Genomic DNA, 25,531 nt, shown 5'->3' with positions numbered 1-25,531 from the left:
GTGGTGGACTTGCCTTGGAACTGTGTTATAGAGTTGTGTTGGAGTTTAGTGTCTTAGTGGGCATGAGCATCCTAAGCAAACCTGTTTGAAGGGGAAACTTGCTTGGAGGAAGCAAGTAGTTCACTTAATATAGTACATATTCATAACATTTGCCTTCACTCCTACGTTATTGCATGAGCATCGTTGCGGCCCGTCTCTACAATGTATCGCAACTTTTTGGCCCGCGCGTGAAAAAGGTTGCCCACTTTTGTTCTATGACATCATCCCACAGAGGTGTGCGATTGGATAAATTATTTACGGAATCGATATAGTCCCGAAAGTTTCACCCCTGATTAATAATTCAACGAACACTTTTCTAAATCACTTGTTCCGGAGTTTCCCCCTTTCCAACAAAGTGCATTGTCAAGTTCAACTGTGATGTCATACACGAAAAGCGCGCCTTGTTCCAATATGCATTCTTGACCGCATTTTTGTTTATTTCAGTTACAAGAAGCGAAAACTGCGAAAAGCGACACAAGGAATGAGAACGACGATAAACATGGGGTGAAAGGGGAATTTCCCGTGGTGGGTTGGGGGTAAGAGGGGGGCTGTATTGACTTATTACCTACTGAACTGAAGGGTGGAAGCAATTATGTACAAATGCATGCAGGATGCAGAGATGGGGGTGCAAAAAGTAGTCGCCAGAGGGCAGTGTTATATGTTCCCCCTTAAATAGAGAATGACGTCACTATAAGTCGATTATGCTGAAGAATATGACGACACAAACCACAACAATCAGCCAACAAACGTTTTTTAATTGTTTGGCAAATTCTGATGTTGGAGTTTTTTCGTTTTTACAGTTGGTGTAATACTGGTTTGAACAAAGATATTTCACAAAAGTTGCGACGAATAAATATGGTGATATTTACACAGGCAAAAAGCAGCAGAGAATATAAAGGAACATATGTGGAGGATATATCCAATGAGCGAACGGTATTGTTGACAAAACGACAAAAGATTAGGAAATTCCTATCGCTCGTGAAACCGATGAAATATTTTGCCACAAAAACACAAACAAGACACAAAGTTATGCTGCAACGCGAGAATACAAAGTAACGAATGAAGCGGTTTATGCTGTAACAAAGGGCGGACTGTAGATTGTTGAAACGCGAATCTCAGCAACTTGGAACAAATAAAACACGTGACATAAACTGTCCGCCTCTCGAACGAAGATACAACACTAAATCACTGCTTGAAAGCAAAATTGGCTACAACCGAGCGCTCCTAGCCATTCCTGCATTGATTGTAATCTCCGGTCTTCCAGAAACAAATTTGCCCATATTTCAGCTGAGTGATTCTCACAGCTGTGTTGTACTCCTTGGGGGCGTCCCCACCGGGGCTTTCCACCCACTGATGTCCAGAGAAAATCCCGATCACCCTTCGATCCCATGCAGTGGAATTTCTGTCGTAAAGTCGGATGTAGATCCCAGCGCCTGAAGACCCCCGCTCGGTGTCGCAGTAGTTGTAGATCATATCAGCTGACTGATCTTCCACCATGCAGTAGCGGTATTTCATGTTCGGATCTTTGTTGCTATCGAACGCGGTGAAGTGAATCCGTCCGTTCCCGGGGAGGTTTCGTTTCTCCGGGCTGATTCCAAGTTTCATGAAATCTTTTCCGAGTGGCCGCTTCAGCTGCAGAACCGCGTAATCATACTCCACGCGGAGATTCGCATCAGCTTGTCCGGAAGTAAGGATCCACGGCTCAGGGATGTGAGTCTTCTTTACTCTGGTCCACTTAAACTTGAGGACATACTGAGCGCTCCTCTTAGACCTCGCGTGGCGCTTCTTTCCTCGTTTCTTGCCCTTCCTCCTGTTCTTTCGGGATTTCTTCTTCATGTATCTTCCAACACGAAGCTTTTTGACTCCCTGAAGATAATAAATTCGATTTTTTAGACTCAACATACCGACAGTAATTCAGCTATGATTTTGTACAGTTGATAAGCTGCAGACAGTGCGCACTGTTCCAAACTATATAAGGTCTCATCAGTGCAACTTGAGACGAGAGACTGATAAGACCTTATATGACGAAACAGTGTGTATTGTCTGTAACTTATGTATTGGCTCGGTGCAAAAAGTATTTTTGTTTTCCTGAAACAAATCGGGAGATCAAAGTTGCGTTTGTTATCCACAAGATGGAGGTACAGATCGATGTTTATATTTAGCGCCAAGTTCAACTCAACCGAACAAGTTCAATGCAACAAAAACTTGAAACATCCGATGTAATTGGGACGAAGGTACATTACCATAGTAACCACACACGGATGCTTCGATCTCAGCAAAGAGCGAGTACCGACCATTCACGCACACACGTGGTCACAAATATAGCTTTGTGACGTCATATTGCGACAAGTGTTCGGGAACAGACCGCACTGTTTGCTCTTGTTCGTTGAAGCAGAACATGGGAGTTTTAACCGACATTTCCACACCAGCGTTATTTTTCGCTCTTAGTTCAACGACAGAGTGTTTGTATATTATTATTTGTTGCGCCATAATTCCTGATTTCGACAGTAAAATGTACAACGAATTGAAATAAAGCTTTTTTGTAGCTCGAGAAATAAGCGTGTCAGATAAGCAGAAAATAAGGCGTTTTCAAATGGAAGGGATAAAATTAAATGAACGTTTCATTTCCAACTCTTGTTAACTTTGAAGCCATAAAACACTCTGGTTTCGCCCCCCACTAAGTAATGTTGGCCCCATCAGCGGGCTTGAACTTAGTTTGGCCAACTCGAACAATCGACCATTGTTATCGAACAAGCACCTGTCTGTGACGTCACACACACAGGAAGAATCAACAAAAAGAACGTTTTCATTGTTTTCACGTTTACACTCATTTGGCAATTGTTCTATTTGTGGATAACAAATCTCCTGTGACATCATACAAAGACATTAATTATGACGTCATTTAAGTGTCTGTTGTACTAAAAACCCTTCAAGCTATTTTGTTTTTACTGAACTTGTAACAACAGAACGCATTTTGAATCAACAATGATCTTATCTTGACATTTGATTGATTCCAGAATCTTTTGTCACGTCACAAACGCATCATAATAGGGTGATTTATGATTTGTTTAATCAGTTCATTGATTATGTCCAAATAAACAAGATTCATATTTCGACTGAAAAAATACTTGGACCCGTCAAATCGGCGATCGCATTTCGAGAATTCGCAAACAAAGGTTCGATTATGATGACAGACGGGCGATGTGGCGAAATGACAGCGCAAAGCTTTGTTCAGTGGTTAGGTGAGGGGGGGGGGACACCACGTGAAATTATATTCATCATTCGGGTCTTAACACTCGCAACATTTTATCAAATATCAACATCGATTTGTTACGTAATAATACAGTGGTACGACGTCATAACCATTTGGGGAATAGTAAACTGCTGAGGGCCTTATGCTTAAAATAAACCCGAAAAAGTTCCAGGTTAGGGTGTTTGAGGTAAAGTTACGCAGCTAATTCCACGTGACATGCTCAATCAATGTGGTTGTATATTGTGTGAAGAAGTTTAGTCTCGGTGCAGACGGTTTCCTAACGTCATGATACGAAGTGGTGGGGTTCGTCCACCCACACAATATGACTAACAACCTGAAAACGTTGATGTAGTGAAACCTGACATTTCGACCAGACTAACCAATTCCTGAAGCGCATTAACATTTCTATTGATGAAACCGACAGCAACCCAGACGAGAAGCTGCTCTAGACGGATACAAGATGTACAAATGTGGCGCGAAATCAAATGTTAACGGACATTTACTTAAACTGTGAAAAAAGTTGTTTGCTCCGAATTGCGACAACAACCACGTTTTTTGTAAAAGTTTCAGCCAAACCCCATCAGCACGGTTCGCCAATTAGCGACTGTGACATACCACAAAACTCGAAGAGTTAATTCACGCTGGTTCAAGCACTCTTATGTGACGCCATTATCGCCACTTCCAGCTAGGACTTAAACCTCAGCTTGTGTTGTGCAAGTTTCAACAAAATTATCGGGTTCACAACTCAATTTACTGGTTTGAAAATAATTCAATTCAAAACCGGTAAATAAAAATTGCTTGGTGGATAAGACTACAATGAACCTTATGCTTATTGATTCAAATTTATTAAAACATCAAGTCATCCATCCTTAACAATTCAAGGCAAATATATTCCGCCTATGCTGCATTGATCAAACAACATAGGAGAATATTCTTTACAGTAGGGCTACTTCACCCCTGCTCGGACAACCACATTAGACGCGATTTGCATTTCGTTGAATTCTGCATTGCGCATCGTCGTAACGCGGTTTTCAGCAGTTTGCCAGTGAAACCACCCAACCGTAAATTTCTACAAATGTCAAGAATGGACGATGGCGCTCGCTTAAAATGTTGGCAGGATATCAACTATCTGAGAGCTGCGGTTGCTGGAAAGGTCGTCGGCTTAATGCGCACAACCCGCTCAACAATCGCTACTTAGATCATTCAATCGATACTGGCCAGAGCGCAAGACCTTGATTGCACAATTCTTATCCACTACATCTATGTTTCCGGTCGCACTGCGTTCAAACTATTTTCAACTTGAACTACACTAGAGAAACCGAAAACCATGGATACGAGGTACGGTGCAAAAAAGGCTGTCATACTTTGAAATTTCCTGTCAATTATTACGATTCGATTTACCACCGTCAGTTACCGTAGACAAACGAAGAAAAGTCACGAAAACTTGAGGGCTAGAAGCACATGAAAGGTTAAGACTACTGTGGTCTACACAGATCAATGTAACATTAGCTTGCCAGATTTAAATCACAAAACTTACTTTGAAATATTTCTTTCCATCGTGGATGCAGTGAGCTGACGTCAGCACGTGTTGGGGGGAGATGAGCACACCCCCACAACCGGTAGATAGTCTCACAGCGGTCGAGAAGGGAAACATGTGTGAAAATCTTTGAATGTTGAGATTAAATCTTGTGTCGTATCCAAACACAGCTCGTCTCCGTCGAATTTTGTCCTCAGGAAATTCACCCTCATGTTTTGCTCGTAGAATTTCAGTTGGGATGTCAGTTACGTTCACAACGGTTCGGACGCGGAGTTCCTTCTCAACGTCAAGCGTTTCGTAACTCATCAACTTTCTGATCTCATCCAAGCTCAACGGTTGCTCATCGCGCCTTATTTGGCAAGCCAAGTCACAATCAGTTCTCAGCCTTCGTGGAACGTGACCCTGAAACTGAGCCCGGCCCTCAATAACCTCAGACACGGGAGATAGATTTGGCAAATCCGGCTGTTTCCACGATAAATTCTCGATGTTGACTTTCCGTCCACAAACACACGATGCGGCCAGTAGCAGAACTAGCAGCAGATGAACGGTCGTCATTGTACTCTGCCACCAGAACACAAATACCCAGAAAATCTCACAGTTTCAGCTCACCTACTGTCATCAAGCTTCACAATACAGTAAGGAACACGCCTGAACTACAACGCCAGTCGCTTAACCAAGTTTCAGCTGCGCAAAAAAAGGGCTGGTGGTTTAGGTTGTAAAAGGAAAAAGGCATCGCTGTACACACGCATACCTCAGGGCAATAAAACGCTGCTATAATGTGTGTTGGAATAAAACGTGCTACTTTATAACAATGTTTTAAAACATTTAAGCTATAATTTTATTAACACTCCACAATGCTTGTCAACTGACATATTTGTCAAAAACTGCGTTGGTTCGATCGTTCGTAGTTTCATTAGACAAAACACAACATTCTATCGAATACAATTTTGTGTTTAAACTTTAAAAACACCGGCTAGGTTTGTCTTATTTTCCAATGTGACGTAATAAACAGTGACTGTGTTGGTTTTTGGAACGTCTATAACTTTTCGAAATGAACAGAACCACACAATGTTCATTGTCTACTCAATAAACGGCACTTGTGATTAAAACGGATATTTAAAATGTGGATTTGCGATAATTCAGGGGTTTGTTTCTCATTAAAACTTGTCGAGAAACTAATCCGATTAAAATAGACTAGCCTGGATAAACTTTGCGATAGTTTGAGGTGAATGGAATGAGAATGTGTTTATTCGAGAATGAGTTTGATTGAAAGTAAGTAATCGAACACGTATGTTTATTACGTCACAGTTCTAACTATCGCCTCAATTATGACGCGTGACCGGTGACAAGGAGCGGGAGTTAAATAAACCCGAAAAATTGATTCGGAAACGTGGTATTGTGTATGTGCGTCGTTTCTACTGGAATTTAAACTCCGTCTGCAACTTCAACCAGTTTCCACACAAGACTAATTCGAGTACTCGTAACAACGGGCACTTTGTTACGTATCAATTATCCACTGTTACGTCACGTAATTGTTGCAGACTGGCGGAAGCGACGACAAATTCGGAACCAAGATTTTGAGCATAGCAAGTCTAGTTTACAATGTTAAGCCGATCTTAGAAGTTGACCTAATTCAACTTTCCATTCAAGTTAGTCTCATGGGATATAAGGTAGTCCCGTCATTGGATCCTCAGGGAGTTTCAGATTATTTTGGTCGATAACGTGACCTTGTTAGATCATTATCTTGTCTATTGAGCTTATTACGTCACCAAACGGGAATATTATGTCGTCACAAAGTCGATGACAGATTAATATGACCAGTGTTTTATTTAAGGTGTTTTGGGGGACCGTTTCGGTGTTTTGGGGGACCGTTTCCAAATTTCTCCAGCGGTTTCCCAAAATTTGGACTTGCAACTACAGTTGCTATTTTTTGGTATTTAAATGAAACACTTGCGGTCTCTTAAAACTACTTAGCAGTCACCCAAACCAAACCTTAAAAAAAAACCTGAATATGACCATGAAATATTTAACAATTATAGAAAGTTGAACAAAGTTTCTTGATGCCTAATGTGAATGGCTTATGACACAACAATACATTTGCTGTGTGAACGTGTTGGTGAACGACGATGAAAGTGGGTTTGATGTGGTTTTGGGAAGGTAAACGATGTCTTTGAAGTTTTTTTGTGACGTGACAATACACCAGGAACCACACCAAATAGTTTTTTTTGTATAGCTTGTGGCGCTGGGAGAGGGCTACTTGTACTTGCCGACGAACTCAGTCAAATATCGAGGCACAAACATAACAGTTCGACCCCTGTGAGACAGAACTTCATATTCAACCGAACTTTCCTGAGCACAAATGTCAACATTATCGTTTTACACACCAACATTTCTAGTCTTACAAGCACATTATGACACAACAAGTAACTTAATATTGTACAAAGGTTAGCGTCCGGATACAGGCTTACATCGAAAAGTTTGAATCGTGACAAAATTCCCAAGACAATCGGCTTTGTGAAGTTTATTATTTTTTATTCACTGCAGTTAACCAGTTAAAACAAACTGTATATTTTATCACTTTTATACACATAAAGAAGTTCGTTTATAGTATTTTTAGTAAAATTAAACTAGCATCAATCAGGAAGGAGACATGTACATAGGGCACGTGACTTAAATACCATTGTAACGTCATAAATGTTAAGTGAAAAACTTTCATAGCCCGAACAACGTGAGCTAATCCTCGCGCTGAATGAGATTTCTTGATGTGAGGCGGTTTCCTTTGATGCCTTCATACCTGGGTGGGCTTCCTATTCCGCTGGACGACGGATTAATTCGGCGATACGACGCCTCAGTGCGGCTGTGCAGACTCTGTTGTGTTATTATGTGGACACAATTTAGTTTGAGGGATTTGCTGTGAACACAACTTCATTCAACTCATGTTGGGGAAGAATATAGACTTCCTTATTTTAACCGGCATTGCGGCGGCCCACTGCCTGGTAGTGTGGTTTTGTGGGACAAACGAAATTGAACAATAAATGGAATATTTAGATTTTCGAGCCAAATTGCGATTTGTTTTTAACAAATTGGTCGAAGTGTTAAAGTGAAAAGCCCAACCCCTGGTTCAACAAGTTTCGCAACAAAACCACTGAACGAACAAACCCCAACACTTCACACCGAACCAGGTTCAAACTGTCACTCAAACGACCAAACTACGAAACAACTACGGAAAACTCGTTAGTAATGAAAGTAAACCCTTCTGTTAAACGCTCGCAACCTTGCAAGTGAAAACCAAACTCCCACATTGCTCACTTCATTGAGATTTTTTCGCGTTTGAGCCCATACTTAGAAACACAAAACCTCGACCGAACATACAATACCCACTAAGATTAACAAGATCGATCGAAAAAGCTTTGGGTGCCTCGAAAAACTCGAAATAATCCTACCTCAAATCCACCACAGTATATCTCATTCATTCCATCAACGTCAGTTTAACGTCAAAGTTTAAACAATCCCTTTGTGACCTAACAATGTGCTTCTTTCCCACTTCACAATCAATCGACGGCCCCAGCCCCCTTTTAGGGGTCAATACCCAGGTCACGTGTTCGCTGTTTGTGCTCATTGATGCATGTCGACACCCATTCATCATCAAACGTCACAAAACAACGGTGGAAAACTAGAGATGTACCGAATATTCGGTTTGCCGAATTTATTCGGCCGAATCGATCATTTTTGCAAAGATTCGGTTTCGGCCGAATAATTTGTTGCGATTCGGCCGAAACCGAATCTTTTACGAACACCAATTTAAAGCGTTAAACGTGTCTTTTCTGCTTAGTAAGGTCCACGCAATCTTTCAAAAGCCCAAACATAACAAAAATTGCGTCAATGTTTATCTTTTTAAACACATTATCGTTTTCCCCACGGTAGTCAAAAAATTAGTAATTCATTGGCAGGTTGCCAATCATGCTTATGGCAATTTTAAACCCCACAGAACTGAAATAAGGACACAACACAACTATTTTGCACTGGCTGCCTGGTAGATAAACATTTTTTCACGTCAAAAGCGTAGCGTACGACTTCGCGTGACGTCATAAATGATTCGGTTGATTCGGCCGAATTTATTCGGCAAAACCGCCGGATATTCGGTTTCGGCCGAATCGAAATTTAGCCGATTCGGTACATCACTATGGAAAACAATTGCAGGATCGGAGATTCACCCCCACAACCGGTTTTGTTTTATTCGCAAGAGGTCGTCACAATTTGACCCCAAACCAGTCGTGGGATTTAAATGTTTTGTCAGCCGGTTCTATCACAAAAACCATATTTTTCAGTCGGTTCTTTTGCAAAAAGTCCTTTGATAGTAACCAGTAATGCTAACCGGTTCGCTGATCTCATAAAATTTCGTGAGACGGTTCTATAGAAGCGGTGCGAACAGGATGAATCCCACCACTGCCCCAAAGCGAATTCTGCTCCGCATCTGTGTTGTTGGGGTAACCGAGGGCAAAGGGAAAACCGACCATTAACCCTTGTATCGTACGTGAATTGTATTTTCGAGTGAAGAGCAAATACAATCGAACACCTCGAACAAAAAGCGTCGCGGACAATTAATTCGATGGAATTGCGATATGACGTAACAGAACGCACGGTTTCCTGTGACAACGCCGCAGATGTTTCGTGGAGATGCATTAGTTTGCAGTAAAGTACACCGGAAAGTTTCGACAACAAACTTTACTTTGACTCATTTTCCGCGGCGACAACACGAGGTATTTCCTGTCACATAGAAATCATACACACGCCCCAAAAATGACATCATGTGTTGGGCTTCATGTCTGCGGCTTAAACCGAGGTCCAGTTATACAGGCTTCAGTGCATCTGCGGTATTACGGGATCGCAACTATAAATAGACTTCTTCTGCACATGACAGCTACTTCGCTCAAATTACGTCGCACATAGGCCATAACAGGCTGCGCAAAGTGACTGTAATTGCCGCTTCAAACGTCACACACAGCATTGTGACGTGTTGAGTGACACGTGCGAGCTCCTCACAGGTTGGTGTTGAATGTTGAGAAAACTGACGCGCGGATTCGTCACTTGTGCCAACAAAGGTGCACTGTTACATCACTAACGAGATTGTGAGCTCACATTGCTACCTCATGGATGATTGTGGAGTAATTTCACCCGTTTGTGCGCTGAATACGTCTTACTTTGCTTAAAACAACAATAATCTCGACAAGCAACACCCTTCAGGTCAGTAATTCCTGCATACTTTGACAGAGCCACAACAGGAACCCAGCGCGAGTGTGTTAGCCTCACCGCAGCCGTGCAACATCTGTTTGCTCGCGGACTTTTAAGGGTAAATTATCTCACATTTCGTCCGATGCTTCGGGCTTGTTTTGTTACGTGATACAGGCAACGTTTGTGACGTCACAAGTGCTTAGGATCGCGGTCGTCGCGTGCTCGTCTGTGTATTTGGTAAATTACAGCTCGCACAGGAAATCGCCAAATCCTAATTAACGTCGCGGAAGGGGCGTTGCCACGCAACAAGATTCGTTCCAAAAAATTCACGGTGATGAACCTAAATAAGTACAACTGCAAAAGTGTCGGTATATTATTGGTGGAATTTCAGCAATTATCTTAAACATTAAGCTAAAAAATGGAAATATATGCCGCGAGTCCATTGCAATCCCGATGGAACGCTATTTGTTGGTTACAATAAGTTGTAGAACATCGCACAATGATCGCCGCTGTTGAGCCACAAACCATACCCGGTCATGCGTATCGAGGTCGGGTCACGTGACGAATTTAGGGCGGAAGCGGTCACGGATGGTTGCACAGGTATTTTAGCGCAACAGTTTCAAGGCTGTTGAAGTGAACCGCATTTGTGTTGACTGTTGGGGTTAAAATAACGGCAGGAAAACGAACGGTTGTGGTGGGAAGTCGTTTCAGCGCGGAATAAGTGCAACTTTCCACGGGTCAAGAAAAGTTATTATTTCAAACAAGAAAACATCGGTTACTTAAAAATATAAACCAACTTGCGTTTCATTCTTTTTTTCCTTTGTTTGTCGTGCACTGTACTAAGCGCATTCAGTGTTATTTACCCTGATTAAGGCGACCTGTATAGGACGTCAAAACGTCGGAATAAAATTACATTTGCCAGAAGAGCCCTATAAACTTGATATTATACCAACTGTTTGCTATAATTCTGTCACACTTAAAACATGATGCTTCAATCATGGTTATGATGCAACAACGCTTAAGGTGTTTTAATGACATTAGTTTCACAGTAAAACTAAAACACTGATTGAAACCAGAAGGCTGCTGACCTTGACAGAGGTCACGATCGAAACAACCTTTACTTCGGGCGACATCCTTATTATTTCCCCACTTCCCCATCAAGACATGGGTATTGGTGAGAATAAGCATCGGGTTGCACGATATCAATGCGAGGAACGCTTTCCTGGAAAATTCACTCGCATAATACGACAACGTTAACTTATTTGGAAGCAAACTGAAAACCATCAAACAATTTCTCACCACGCACGAGTTTAAAAACACAAATTTAAACCGATCGTTTGTATTCGCATAAACGCTGTTATCCTTCCAACTACAAACTTTGTGACGTATACAATGTGGTTTGTCCGTGAAATAGTTTTACATTTTCGAGGATCGCTGTAGGCTACAAAAGGAGGGAGGCCGTGCGTTTTCAACACTTCGCGATAAACTAACTTTTTTATGTGAAGCGGGGGGCGGAATAATAGAGTACTAGGGAAACCCCCTAATCCCGAGTGAAGTTGCTAGAAAAATAAACATGCGGTTTTAAATCCCAGCGCTGAGATGTGATGGCGATCTGTAAACACGAAAACTGATCCAACTCGAACCGGCTTCTCCCAACACGTTAAAGTTTTATAGATTGTCAGCTAGATACGTTCATGTTCCTAAAATATCGCGCCATTCCGTCTGCAAGGGACACATCGGTATGTTGTGGTGAATGTTGCCCGGATTCAAGGCTGTGTTGCGTCTAATAATGTTTTGATGTAGCAGCAGACAACTTCACAAATTAAAACGTCGGAACACGTAGATTAAGTCTAGCGCAAACTTCCACCCAACAAACGTCAAATTGCAATAAGTGCTCTACCAGTTTAAGAGACACACAAGTTCATGTGCTTCGTTTTCTCAAGTTTTTTTTTGCAATTTCTCTGTCACTTCAAAACAAAGGAGCTATTTGTTTTACACATTAACAATATCCGAATTATTTCGTCGATAGAAATCGTTTTTTTTTGGGGGGGACACGGTTTTAATTTTTTGCCAAATAACGTTCGCTAAATCTCAATTCATCCGCTCAATGAAGAACCCGGTGGAAAAATAAGGAAACCACATCAGATAAGTAGGCAGAAGTTCAACTTCACATGTTAGGTCAACCGTAGCCAAAACTGACTGCACGCTTGAGTGAAGAACGATCAAACAACCACGATACAGAGGCTTCCTAAAATAATGTGTTGAAAAATCTTGCGCAGTTCCGTAAACTCGTTGTTCACTTGATGTCATGTACACGTACTAACTAGAACCTTGTTTGTAAAACTTATAAATAAATATTCTGATAAACTTAATTTCTTTAACAAAACATCATAAACATCAAAGGCTGCTCGCAACGTCTGCAAACATCATAAATTTAACCTGTCCAAATTCGCAAACAAAACTAAAATCATTATTATATTATTAGATGGGTAGTTTCCCTGTATTAATCCAATGCACTTGTACAACTAAGTAACAATATTTACAGATCGTAAAGTTTTATGGTTTACTTGAGCAAACCCCTGATGAAAATACACACACAGAAAACAAGCGCGAATTCGTAACAGTTCAATATTCATTTAGCCTTCACAACGCAGTACACGAAGACAGGGTGGCCCCTGTACATATGATCCACTTGTGATACTGATATGATCGAATATTTGCTTTGGGCAAACATGAATACGGACACATATACTTTACAGTCTTTCACAACAGTCATATGTGCTGTGCAAATAATCTGGCAGGCCTACAAAGTAGCTAAAGTGTTTTATTGCAACGTTGCAAACTTCAATCAACCAACCAAGATACACACGAAGATGGCAATTACGGATGAAGTATCTAACTCCGCTTTACATATCATTGGTGAATTTACAACATAAAGTAAGATTCCATAGATTTAGTATTGCTTATTTCACAAAGGTATACAAAAGGTTTAAACACAAATTTTGAAAAATACACATTCACCTGCACAGCAACACCTACAACTTAAGGCTACTAAGCTCAATGTGGTATAACCTGCCAGCACTCTAAACCTTTAAGTAGATCCCTAACATTTTGTGCATGCCTGTGATATCAGGGTAGATAGGACACCTAGAGATAAGCCGGTCCAAATACACGATAGGGCGTGGTTATCTGCGACACCGACAACATTCTCAACTCGCTACTGACAATATATTCTCACTACATACGTACATTGGCATTTGTGACATCATACTTTCGCATTGTTAACATTATAGAATACACGATTGTTTAGCAACAAAACGTGCACAGTATCTTTCACAAGTTATTTCAATATTTGTGCAGTGACTTACGGTCGTAAATATGAAAAACTAAACATAAACTTGACTGAACCCTGCTGATCCATTAACGTTAAACTTGAACTATCTGGAACCTCGCGCGCGCAGAATAAGCGTCTGCTGCGCATAATTAAACCTTGTACTGAAAACAGCAAACATTGCTGGAAGGAGGACGGTTTCCGATGTAATCTGGCGGAATTTTAAGAATGTCACCACAACTACTTTTCCTCTTGCACAAGTACATGGCGTCAAAACATTAAGAAATTAAACCTTCCCTCAAATATTTCACATTGTTTACATCATAATCGCGAAGTTTAACTCTCAAAAACCCGATGTTCTATATTTGTCGGCTATGACCATATATGGTAACAGGCCGCATTTGAGAAATTCCAGCCGTTCGTCGTCAGAAGTTTGAGAGGATTTCTTTCGCAGAGTGTCTTACTTTTCACGCAGCAGCCAGCCCAGGTTAATCTGCATTGATGTGTAATCAGGTGACAAACAGACACAGGCTTACAGCACAGCAATACTTATGTAAACCAATGATACACCGAAGTTAACAATTGCAACTTTTCATGTCTGACTTTTTCAACTGTGACTCATAACCACAATTGTCACATTTCCTTTGTTTAATCTTCCAGTTTTCGCATCCCACTGAAAGTTACTGCGCGCATGTTGGTGGTTCGTGCGCTTGGGTGGCAAGTGACCAAAGTTTGGAGTTTCACGAAAACATCTTGCAAACTCAAACCACTAAGGACGGCAGCAGCAATTAAATGTAAAAGTTTTATTAAAATACAAATTTAATTTTCTCTAATCACAGGTTCGGATAAACTTCACGTCTGCGAAACAATCCACAAGTTTGCGTGTAAATTTCCGACATACACGGGCAATATTATACCGGAGATCGGACCCGATGCAGTAAAACCAAATATGGACGTGCCGTTAAACTACTGCAACCTCATGGACCATAACTAGTCGGATGACAGAAACGTCGGTTTCCGATCACACCCATTCTCGCTGCAAGCGCCACTGTGACGTAATAAACGTAACAAACTTTTGTTCAAAGGATTTTTGGCCGCAATTCGATGAAGGGAAAAATTGTTTTCAACTGTGTTTTGGAGCTCTTTAGAAGCATTTGAAGTTTTCGAAACGTTCATGAAAACGCCGGAAACAGTTGCGACGCGACGACATTGTGTTATCATAGATGTCCAGACAAATCACATTGTGACGTCACTATCCTCCAGACGTCCCGGCTTAGGAAATAGGAAATAATTGAGAGTCCACAAGTTCAAGCACAACTTCCCGGGCCAGATCACGTACCGGTCACGTGACTACGTTAGAGTGATCACGTGACCGCCTCGATATGTCACATGACCACGTGTCGATTGGATGAAGTTGATACGCTCCACCGCACACAGTTTCGAGATGGGATTTATGTGATTTTCCGGTCAATTACTCGGTTCGGATATAAATTGCGGAGTTGTGGGTTTGAAGCAGGTGATTTACCGCTGACGCGCCCGGCAATACCACCTGTGTGGTGACCTTTTGACCCGGGATCCGGTAATTCCCCTCCGGTCCACTGTTCAAAAAAATGCCGCAAGCGCCGAGCTGGAAATAATCATCACAACTTCGTCATTGAGATATTTATACCTTGGAGCCGCAAGTCAATACCTTTTCTTCATAGTTTGTAGAAATTCTACACTTCCGGTACATCCGGGTTACTGCTGGTTGGCAACCTGTACAGGATATTGCTTGTTACATGGCAACGGGCGATGGACAAAGCTGATAAGACTCCAGCATCCGGCCAAACTTGTGATTTTCTTGTGGTTGTGTTTGTTGCCATAACAACCGTGTTTCATCGACGACAACACAAAACGCTGAGAATTTTCACCATTATTGTGTAACAATGCAAGTGGATTATGCATCGTGAATAGCGAAGCGAAACGTCGCTTCGTTAAAGATTTCCAAGTAAGGAGTCAAAATAAACTTTACACAATGAACACAACATGGTGGAAGTGTGGTTCAATTATTACCTGGCAACAAATACAACATGAGAAGTTATTCAAGCCACTAAGGCGAAAATGTTTCGTGCTGTTTCCTTAATCAATAAGATCGGGTGAGAATATAGAGATTGTATCTTCTGGATTCCGCCAAACCACGTCATAAATCATCTACTTGCGGTCGTGCAAAGCATGCGTTAAAGTAGCAGTGGATATTTAACGTAACCAGCAGAGGTGCCGATGTTGCCATGAATGGAAATTTTGGTCAACTCTGAGCCAAGCTCCACGAAATAAACACAGTTTAACTTCTTGATTGACAGGAAAATTTCAAGAATGCTTTTCGCAAATATGATTACCTCGCCATGCTCTAGTGAGTACGACATGGCGGGGCGTTTATCACGTGACAATCAGTGTTTGATGACACAACAATGGTTGAACACTAAATAAAGTCTGGAACAGAGACCCAGACGTGTCCGTTTGCTATTGGTCGGTTGACCTTTTCCCATCGTGCACAGTTGCAACGTCGCATTGAAGTTTCCTCCCGATAAAGTTGGGAGTCAGGATAAAAACGTGATGCAAAGATTTCCAGACAGAAGGCGGGAAACACACGAACTGCTGCGCGTAGTTTTATACCGATCTGAAATTTCTGTCGCTGATTTATTTCTTGAACACCGGCGTGGAACAAATAATCGGATTCAGCTGATGTGTCACGATATTCGTGACAACTCGAAAAACCGGATTACAATCTCACAGGGAGAATACAGTGGGTGGCAATAAAATGAAATGTTGATTTGATAGAAACTTCATCACACACCACAACCGTAATCTATGTAGCCCGAAATATTAATACATCACCACTCCATGCGAATAGATTCTGGGCAAATACGTAAACGTGATTGCACAGAAGACAGAACAGACCCAACTGTTGCCACAGAGAAGGTTTCGAACTTGGCGATTTGTCAAAAACTATCTTTAGCCTACTCATCGTGTTTTTGGCAAACGCGTATGAACAATTGTTTTGTATACAGAAGTCGAATATTTACAAGTTCCCAACCTATCAATAAAGATCGGTATTTCAGTTGCAAATCTGCATCAGTGAAAATGCGACTCCAACAAGCGCATTATATAAGGTGAATATGACCCACAACTAAAGTGTATGAAGTTACCGTGGGCAACATGATCCAGAAAATACCTCTGATAGCATCCAACATAACTTGATCCAGTTCATGTGTCGGTAAATAACGTTTCCTCTCATCCAAGTTAACCTCTGCTGTCAGCAAAACAAACATACATTAGCGTGTGCATCGAGGCGGAACCACGAGGCCCGTCGGCAAATTCTATCTCAAATATTTCACTCAAAACAAAAATAAAACCTTTGAAAGCTTTTCTATTTGAATAAGTTGTGTAGAGACCAAACTGGGTGAAGTTAACAAACACATTTCCCGTAGCTATAAAAACGAAAGCCAACAAACAAGTCCTTTAGCACAACCAAATTGTTCCAACTGTTTGTTTGTTCACACTGCGCGTTTGTCTGTTATCTTGTGCTTTGGGAAAGTTACGAAAGAGAAAGCTTTATGAGGTCAACAAAGGTTATCACAAACAATTTGTTCCAAGATAGACAGTAGAAACTGTGACGTCATAATGGCATTCCTCCAGTCATAGCTGTTCTTTTCATCGAACGAAACGTGATATCACAAAACGATTATGACATCATAGAGATCATTTTGGGAATTGAGAGCTTTTGGATCTAAGCTTCGAAGCTGATATTTTTTACGTCACAATGCTCAAATTGTCCCGGGGTGTGTGTATTTCGTCGTGTGTGTCCAGTACCGGTTTTGTCAACTCAACAATAGAAATTTCGAACATTAGAATTTATGCTAGACTGAATATTTTCGAAACAAATTATGTGTTTGCTAATTGCAAGGTTATCGACCTTCTTCGGTATTTCAATGCGCTGGGTTTAAAAGCAGGAAAATTGGTGATCTGTGTAACTTGATATGCTTTTGACAGTTGATAACATCTGATGCGAATGCGAAAATAGCGAGAACAGCAGGTGTAAGTTCGAGCGATAAAAATCAAATGAGGAAAAACACGGCATGACGTCACTCTGTCCGATGACAGAAGCAGGAATGTTGTGCAAATTTGTGGCTGTCAGCCAAGGTCAAGTTGGGGGCAGCAAACGTTTGTCGAAGGGGTTGATTTATGCCGGGGTCACATTTCACAGCCCCTACTCTGCACCCTAGGGACCCCGAAAAACCGGGTGTCGACTTTCACAAACTATCAAGTGTCCCGGATGTTTTGCCTGTCACGGATCGGCGCACACAATCAAACTCCCAGAGCACGAGTTTTTTTTCCATTTTTAAAAATTTGTTTTGGGACATTTCTGGATTTAGTTCTTTCTGTGACCGAGAGTTCAAAAGTAAAAAACTTCCACAGTTAGAATGGAATTAGATTTTACCAAGTTTGTTTTGGGGTATTTTTTTCGATGACGTTAGAAACGGAAAAATGGATGCATTCAAAAATATAATGGAACAGATCAACGTAAAACTGAAGCATTATCAGAAATTTTTCTCAGGGAATTTCTGATATCAGTTTTTCTGTGACCAAGAGCTCTGAAAGTGAAAAATGTAGATAGCCATGTAAAGGTGTAGTCGGCAATTTGTGGTAAACTTGAGAAGTTTGTGGTAAATTTCACACGAGATTTTTCATCGATCAGGAAGTCACTGTCAAGACGCGTGTCCACTGAAGCGTATCGGGTATCGGGATGGCGCGTGTGAAATGGTCAAGTTGGTTGTGGGAAAACAGCTGCTAACAATCACCATCTTCTACTTCCATTGTTACCCTCCCCCTGTCCCACTGTGACATCACACAACAATGATTGATGGGCGGTGGAGAGAGGAATTTCAAGTTTTTCGCAGCAGGTATGGGTGGCTGTGAGGTGATTAGGGGGTGCAGTGGGTGGGTTTGGGGGTAAAAGTGGATATTTATGGGGGGTAGGAGTGGGGTACAGTGGGTGGCACCGAAGTATACGCGGGTTTCGCCATGTTTGGGGCGCAAACAATTTTTTTTGTGGTTTGCAACAAAACCGGTTGCAGCAATTATGCTAACAACCCAAACTGGCAACACTCAAGCAACTGATTCAATCATAAACCGAGCTCTGTTAGCAAAACACCAACTTCCATCCCGGCTGGATAAATTATACAACACAACTTCGAATACCGTTTTGTTCAACATCACGTGACCGCTATTGTGACATCACAGCGTCTGGGATTTGGGCGGAAACCGATTGGGATTGAACTTTGATCAAACAAAGGGTCAATATTTGAGGAGTACTAGTAACGGGGATCCACCGCATATTAGGCAGACTCATCTGGGGCTTGATGTTGAACAACTTAATGTGATAACAAATGACAGCGGGCTCTTATCTGTTCCGCCCACACAATTAATCTTGTCCAAATCATGATAACTTGCAGCTTTCACTAATGATTGCCCGTTACTTGTTATTTCAAACTTGCACCGACCCAAATATTCGGTCGATTTCACCAGCTTAGTGTTGGCATGCTTAACATGTGTAAACCGCACCTGCTAACACGGGCATAAAGTTAAAGCGCAAACACTAAGCATGTCGTACACATTACCCCTGCAGCTTCTGATATTTACACAGCGCTCATGCGACGTAGTAAGGTCAATACGAGAGCAGTAAACGTTGATTGAGCGTAATTGCCAAGTACCTGCCACGCCCATTTGATAACGGGACACGCCCACTTTTAGTGAAGTGGCAATTTGGTTTCCTGAAACACAACCGCATATAAATTGCTCGAACTGGTGAATAAACACCACTGGCTGGGACACCGGGCTCGTATGACCGACCTGCTATTTGCAAATGACGCCAGTTAACTTACAATCGGCGGCACTTAACTGCTACAGCATTTATCGCAAATGTTTCAGAGTGTATTATTCCAATCGCATTTGCATCATAATGGTTTAACTGCTACCTCACAAATGCATTGTTACATCAATTCGGGTTCATTGCCCTTGCTAGCGAAGCAATAACCGGGTTTCCTGTTGGGTTTTCAACAACTTTTCAAACACGACGGAATTGATGTTGCAATAAACATCGAACATTCGCGCCAAACCCAATTCGATGTTGGTGCTATTAAATAAAGTGAAAGAGAATGTCTAGTTACAATGCTCACCAGCGACATCCTGCGGAAAACTATAGATCCCACAACAGCAGATAAAACTACTAACATAGGAACTCACTGCACGCAGGTTTTCTAAATTCCGGTAGGTGGCGCACTCAAACATTTAAACGCAGTTTGTGTGAAAAATGTTGACGGTTAGGGCTATTAGGGTTGATCTGAGGTTTCATAATAATAATCAAATCAACCTAAAAACCTAGTTGTTTATGTTAAATTTAGGGGTTTGCTGCGCTCTTTACGCCCTCCATCGGTATTTAGCAAACCGAGTGTGCTGTGAGTTCCTGTGTTAGTAGCTCTACCGCAACAACACCTGCTGCGTTTGGATTTATCTCATTTGCGTATAATTAGCAACAATGATCAGCGCGATACAAACTGGTTTGAACCAGAATTACTGATTCTTGATTATTTTTGACCTTCGCCAACTTCCCGCGAACGCTTCCCTTCATTTCTATGGACTTCCCGTCCAATTCCACAAACAGCGAGGGAAGTACAATCGCACTGATGATAAACGCGGGTTAATATTCCAACATAACTGGAATAAACGTGCTAAGTCAAACATGTTCAGGAATTTGTTGCTCGGAGTTTTGTTGTCTCAGTTCTCAAGTATTTTTGCAGGTGAGAAAAACCTAACAACTAAAAAAGTTGTGGGGCATTTTGAAAATCTTATCAGTCAGGAAAAACAACTTTTAAATTCGAGAAAACATTGTATACTTTAAACTATAATCACCTAGCTCGTTACTTAGTGGATGAAGACTATAATGAACCTTATGTTCATTGATTTAAGTTTATTAAAACTTTAAATAAGTTATCCTTAAGTTTCTAAATTTGATTCGAAAAAAACTCATATGTAAGCTATTGCTGTCAGGCATAATATCGGGTTTATAGAGCTCTTCTGGCAATATATTTTTATTCCGACAAATAAAATACATTAAATATATGTCGGAATAAAAATAAATTGCCTGAAGAGCTCTATAAACCCGAGAAAAACACGTATTGAGTTTTACGAAACTTCAGGTTCAGATTTTTCAACTTATTAATCTTTCACTTCAGTTAAGTTGCGACATTTCTCCTTTAGATTGTCCGGTTGATTATTTCTACTGCGAGAGTGGGGAAACCAAAACCGGCGATTACTTAGGGGGGTACGACATGCATGATGAGGTAACAATGGTTGGTATGGTGATGACTGCAATGTGAATTGTCCACTAAATTTCAATTTCAGATCGGTAGCTATGGTTACGAATCCGACAGCGCTTGCATCCCTATGACGTCACTATGCGACAATCATGACGATTGTTCGGACAATAGCGATGAGGTAAACAACAAACACTATTATGTGCCAACAATAAAGATTTGTTTTTTTCTCCAGAAAAACTGCAGTAGCCACGTTAAAGAATGCTTGACACATCTGTGTGACGACATAATGGATTGTCCGGATGGATCGGATGAGTGTGGGTGTAACGGCACGACAACGTGTCATATGGGGTGAGTGAGATTAAATCGATGGAGCTACTAACGTAAGAACTCACAGTAGACCGATTTGCTAAATACCGATAGATGGCGTAAAGAGTGCAGTAATTTGAAAAAAACAGTGAAACGGGGATGGGGTTTGGGACTAAATCTAGCGTAAAGAAGCAAGTTTTTTAAATATGTGCGTGCGCCACCTACCGGAAATTAGCAAACCTGGCTACTGCGAGTTCTTACCTTAACCAATCCAGTTCATCCAATCAACGCTGAAAATTACAGATCGTCAGTAAAGTGTGTCCCAGCGTCACTCAACTGTGACGGCATTGCTCATTGTGCTGACGGTTATGACGAAACAAACAAATGCGAATGGTTCGAATGTGTTGAAAATCGGAACAGAGTATTGATGTCGAAGGTTTGTGATGGCAACAATGACTGTAATGACATCACAGCAAGTGACGAATGCAACTGCACAACAACAACCACGTGTGGGAACGGAAGGTAAAAATTAATTTAAAATTTGGACTATTAAAAGTTTTGAGATCGAAACAAACATATTTTTCAAGATGTCTGCAACAAAGACAAATTTGTGACGGAATAAAAGATTGTCACGACGGAAGCGACGAGTGCGGTTGTAACAATACCCTTAGTGACGTAATGTTTGAATGTTCTCGAAACGGATTGTGCGTGGATCAGAAGAATCGATGTGACGGAAAACTCGATTGTGGTAGTTACGTCACAAACACAACAGACAGAAGGTGGTGTCTATGACGTAGAAATAATTATGACGTCACAGTAGTGCGATTGTTTGCAGAGTTTATGCTCTGGACTGCACTGACGAAGTCGGTTGTGGAACAATATTCGTTTGTGATGATGCAAAAACTTTGCAATATGACGTCATCAATCATGACGTGTTGACCTGTGTGTTGGCATGGAAACGGTGCAACGGAAAACCCGATTGCGCTGACGGAAGTGACGAATGTGGATGTGACGATTCAGTCCGATGTAATGATGACGTCAAACACCACGACGTAACAACTGGCATTCTTTCATGGGGAATTATTGACAGATCGAATTTAAACATTTTTGGCGCAAGTAAAAAAAGACATTATGTTTCTATGCAACTATTATTGAATGCTGCTATTATTACGCAGATAAACCGCACGTCCAGTGTCTGTTACGTCACAATTTTTGCGACGGAAAATCTGATTGTGACGATGACAGTGATGAAAGGTCAATCGGGTTCGGATTCAAATGTCTGGTGAACGCTTCATCCAACCCTCACCCCTGCATTCTGCCACAATTCATGCTATACGATGACGTCATCGACTGCAAACAACAACTCGATGTTTGTGAGCGCGATGGAAGACGGAGGTATTGTCACGTCATAAGTCAATTTGTACGTCACGAGCAAGAAGTTATTTTAATCTTTAACAGATGTTTCCGCTGCATCGACAACTCTATGACGATTTCAGACAAACAAGTATGCGATGACGTCATAGACTGTCCCGATCTTTCCGATGAATGTTTGTGTGCGAAAGGAAAAACACTGGATATTTGTGACGCAATATGCAACCCGTATGACGACACAACCAACTGCACAAGAAGTAAAATCTGCATTCTAGCAAGTTTTTTCACTTGTTTCAATTTGTATTTTCCAACCCAGAGTCTATTAGGTGCGGGCTCCCCCCTAAAGATTTCGAATTTTCTCGAGTTTGCAACGGAAACGAGGATTGTGACGTAACATCAGGTCACGTGGATGAAAAGCACTGCGTCGCTAAGCAACGTCAAGATGACATAATCATGCAATGTCCAAAAGGGGGGACTGCGCACCCCCTAAGACCCCAAACTGCAGCAAAGTGCGACCTCAGGTGACAGAGAGGAGAATTTTTACCAACACTAATAAGTTCGACAACACAGATTTTTGGTGACTATGATTTAGTCGAATCAACAAAACTACACTTGCATTGTATTTAAACTTGTTTTGTAGACCAGAGTGCTCAGATTTTTCTGATGAGTGTGATAACAACCAACCATGCCCACATGCATTGGAATATTGCCAATATTTATTCACTGACTTTGGAGCTGCAAGAGGAGAAAAGAGATTCAACTGTTCCTCAGGTTTTAACTAAATATTTTCTGTGTTCTCATCCAAATAAACCACAATATTATTTTCAAACTTTCAGGTTTGCGTGAAAATTCGTTGGTTGGAAGTGGTTTGTTGGGAGGGCAGGTTTGTGATGGAACAAAGAACTGTATCGGAGGGGAGGACGAAAAGTTTTGTCCGCATCGCTATGAGTGTATTGCAGGTACGACACAGAAATGTTATTCTGTGGCTGCCACAAACAGTTCATTGTCACAGGTGATGACATCATCAGCATTGATACACGAGAGTTGTGTGATGGAAAAATCAATTGTTTGGACAAAAGTGATGAGCTTAACTGTTCACAGGTTTGAATCTGTTCGCTTCTGTAGAAATCACACCCACTCCTGATTTTGACTTGTGTTTGTTTTAGTATTTTTACTGCGAGAATGGTGACCCACTGTTTGTGCTGCGATCAGTCATGCATGATGGTTCTGACGACTGCAGTGACAAAAGTGATGAGTGTCCGTCAAATGAAATGGAAAGTAGATTTGCTTCTGCCACAGAAATGATCGCCCACCCAATGTTTAAGGCCATGGTGTGGATAATGGCTTTGTTATCATTGATTGGTCAGTGTTGCAGAGCATAATGTAACATATTTAAAGAAATTAATATACCCATATATTCTTTGTCCAACTTTTTTTTAGGCAATCTTTTTGTGATTTCAAGACAAATATACCTTTTGTATGAAATGCCAAAACGAATGCGGAATGGTGTAAGTGCCAGCAACCATGTGTTGATACTAAACCTGGCAGCAGCAGACCTCCTGACAGCTACATACCTCTCATCCATTGCATTCCACTCTGCAAAGTTTTCCGGGGTGTATTGCCAAATGGACAAAACATGGCGGAGTGGGAATACTTGTATTAACATGGGATTTCTATGCTCAGTTGCCACAGAAACATCTGTTGTCATTTTGGTCATTATGACATCATCAAGGTAAAAGACATCATTGTGTAACTTGTAATTTATTGTCGTTTTTAACCACAAATGTAAACTGATTCAACAACTAAATCCTTTCTTAAAAAACTTTCAGGTTGTATTCAGTATTCCGACCTTTCAACACTTCACATGTGACAGCACGAAAGACTGGGTTGGCTTGCTTATGTGGCTGGCTTGTTTCATTGCTGTTTATGTTACCACCAAGATTAGAAAGGTATATTTGGAATTTATACAACTGGAAGTGCAGATTGAAACCCAATCTTTGTTTGAACAGGTTTGGTGATTATTTTGCAAATTCAGTTTGGTATCCAAATAAGTTTCATTCTTCTGATATTGTGACAAAACAAGAGCTGATTCTTTTTGTCAAAAGGCTTACAATATTATCTGACAACATATCTCAGGACACTGGTAATTATAAAGCATTATCACACATGACTCAATGTCAAGTATATAAATAAGCATTCTCATGTTTAGGTGATGGATGGGATTTTATTGAGGAAATAGCAAAATTTCACAACCCCCATAACCAACACAAGTTTGTAAAGTTTGGTTACTACAGCAAACACAGTGTTTGTATTCCAAACATGCTAGCAACCCCACAGGACCCTGCTGTACATTTCTCTGCCTTTGTGACTCTGTTCAACTTAATTGCTATTGTTTATGTCATAGTGGCTTATGTGATGATATACAGAAAAGCTACCAAAAGTTCCAAAGTACTAAAAACACCTAAAACAGGTAATCAGGAACAAAAACAAATTTTCAAGACAACCTCACGTATTTTTAGTATTCACCCAAGTACCCAGTTACACTAGCACGGCTTGGGTGAACTTGGCACGGTTTTGTAACAACAATTATGATTAATAGATAAGAAATCACTGTTTGCATTTTTTCACTTACTTGCAGACAAAAGTCGAAGCCATGATGCCAGAGCAGTAGCAATGCAGCGGAGAATATTTCGACTGGTTGCAAGCAACGTGTTGTGCTGGGGCCCGTTAACAATCATGGCAGTCCTTCAACTGACGGGCTCTACTTTGCCTCCTGATATGTATGCAGTGACAGCAATAATCCTCCTCCCAATCAACAGCGCTCTTAATCCCATACTATACTCCAACCTGTTTGACGTGTTGTGCGTTTGTTTCACAAGAAACATCAAACAACCTGTGACATCTGCAACTTTGTCAACCAGAGACACCACTGCTGTGTGAAACACTAACTTGACAAAAACATTGTTCAAGCAAACCAGCTACCAGCAAAGAAATAAATTTACATTATTCGTCAAATCAATTTCCTTGAACACCTGCCGAAGCCTAGCTGTAAATATGCTGCAGTGTGTTTTTTTGCTTGTCGTCGTACCCATTTTGTGCATGCACAT

At 41.1% G+C, this 25,531-nt stretch overlaps 3 protein-coding genes across 5 annotated transcripts; 2 read left to right on the top strand and 1 right to left on the bottom strand.

Annotated features, from left to right (window-relative positions):
• Positions 1–458: 458 nt before the first annotated feature.
• Positions 459–25,120, bottom strand: LOC145233292 (serine protease 23-like). 3 transcript variants are annotated; one of them, XM_080097998.1, is made up of 3 exons: positions 25,057–25,120; positions 4,830–16,681; positions 459–1,905 (listed from the first exon to the last, which is right to left on the bottom strand). In XM_080097998.1, the coding sequence occupies exons 2-3, from the start codon at positions 5,382–5,384 to the stop codon at positions 1,264–1,266; spliced, it is 1,197 nt and encodes a 398-aa protein (XP_079954124.1). In that variant the 5' UTR covers positions 5,385–16,681; positions 25,057–25,120; the 3' UTR covers positions 459–1,263. The 3 variants fall into 3 exon arrangements, with proteins under 3 accessions (XP_079954124.1, XP_079954125.1, XP_079954123.1); XM_080097999.1 differs by having other exon boundaries at positions 4,830–16,678; positions 25,057–25,115; XM_080097997.1 differs by lacking the exon at positions 25,057–25,120 and having other exon boundaries at positions 4,830–17,957.
• Positions 21,309–22,501, top strand: LOC145234578 (uncharacterized). Its single transcript, XM_080099290.1, has 5 exons — positions 21,309–21,575; positions 21,641–21,832; positions 21,889–22,169; positions 22,229–22,458; positions 22,490–22,501. The coding sequence occupies exons 1-5, from the start codon at positions 21,481–21,483 to the stop codon at positions 22,499–22,501; spliced, it is 810 nt and encodes a 269-aa protein (XP_079955416.1). The 5' UTR covers positions 21,309–21,480.
• On the top strand, positions 22,503–25,364 carry LOC145233283 (uncharacterized). Its single transcript, XM_080097984.1, has 11 exons — positions 22,503–22,681; positions 22,741–22,945; positions 23,065–23,195; positions 23,261–23,383; positions 23,437–23,525; positions 23,591–23,786; positions 23,865–24,156; positions 24,254–24,373; positions 24,434–24,567; positions 24,634–24,894; positions 25,063–25,364. The coding sequence occupies exons 1-11, from the start codon at positions 22,537–22,539 to the stop codon at positions 25,362–25,364; spliced, it is 1,998 nt and encodes a 665-aa protein (XP_079954110.1). The 5' UTR covers positions 22,503–22,536.
• Positions 25,365–25,531: the final 167 nt, after the last annotated feature.

The sequence above is a fragment of the Phallusia mammillata genome, chromosome 6 (assembly GCF_965637545.1).
Source record: "Phallusia mammillata chromosome 6, kaPhaMamm4.hap1.1, whole genome shotgun sequence".
Lineage (NCBI taxonomy): Eukaryota > Metazoa > Chordata > Ascidiacea > Phlebobranchia > Ascidiidae > Phallusia > Phallusia mammillata.
Note: the sequence above shows the minus strand (reverse complement) of the source record. Positions and strands in the feature narration are given on the sequence as shown.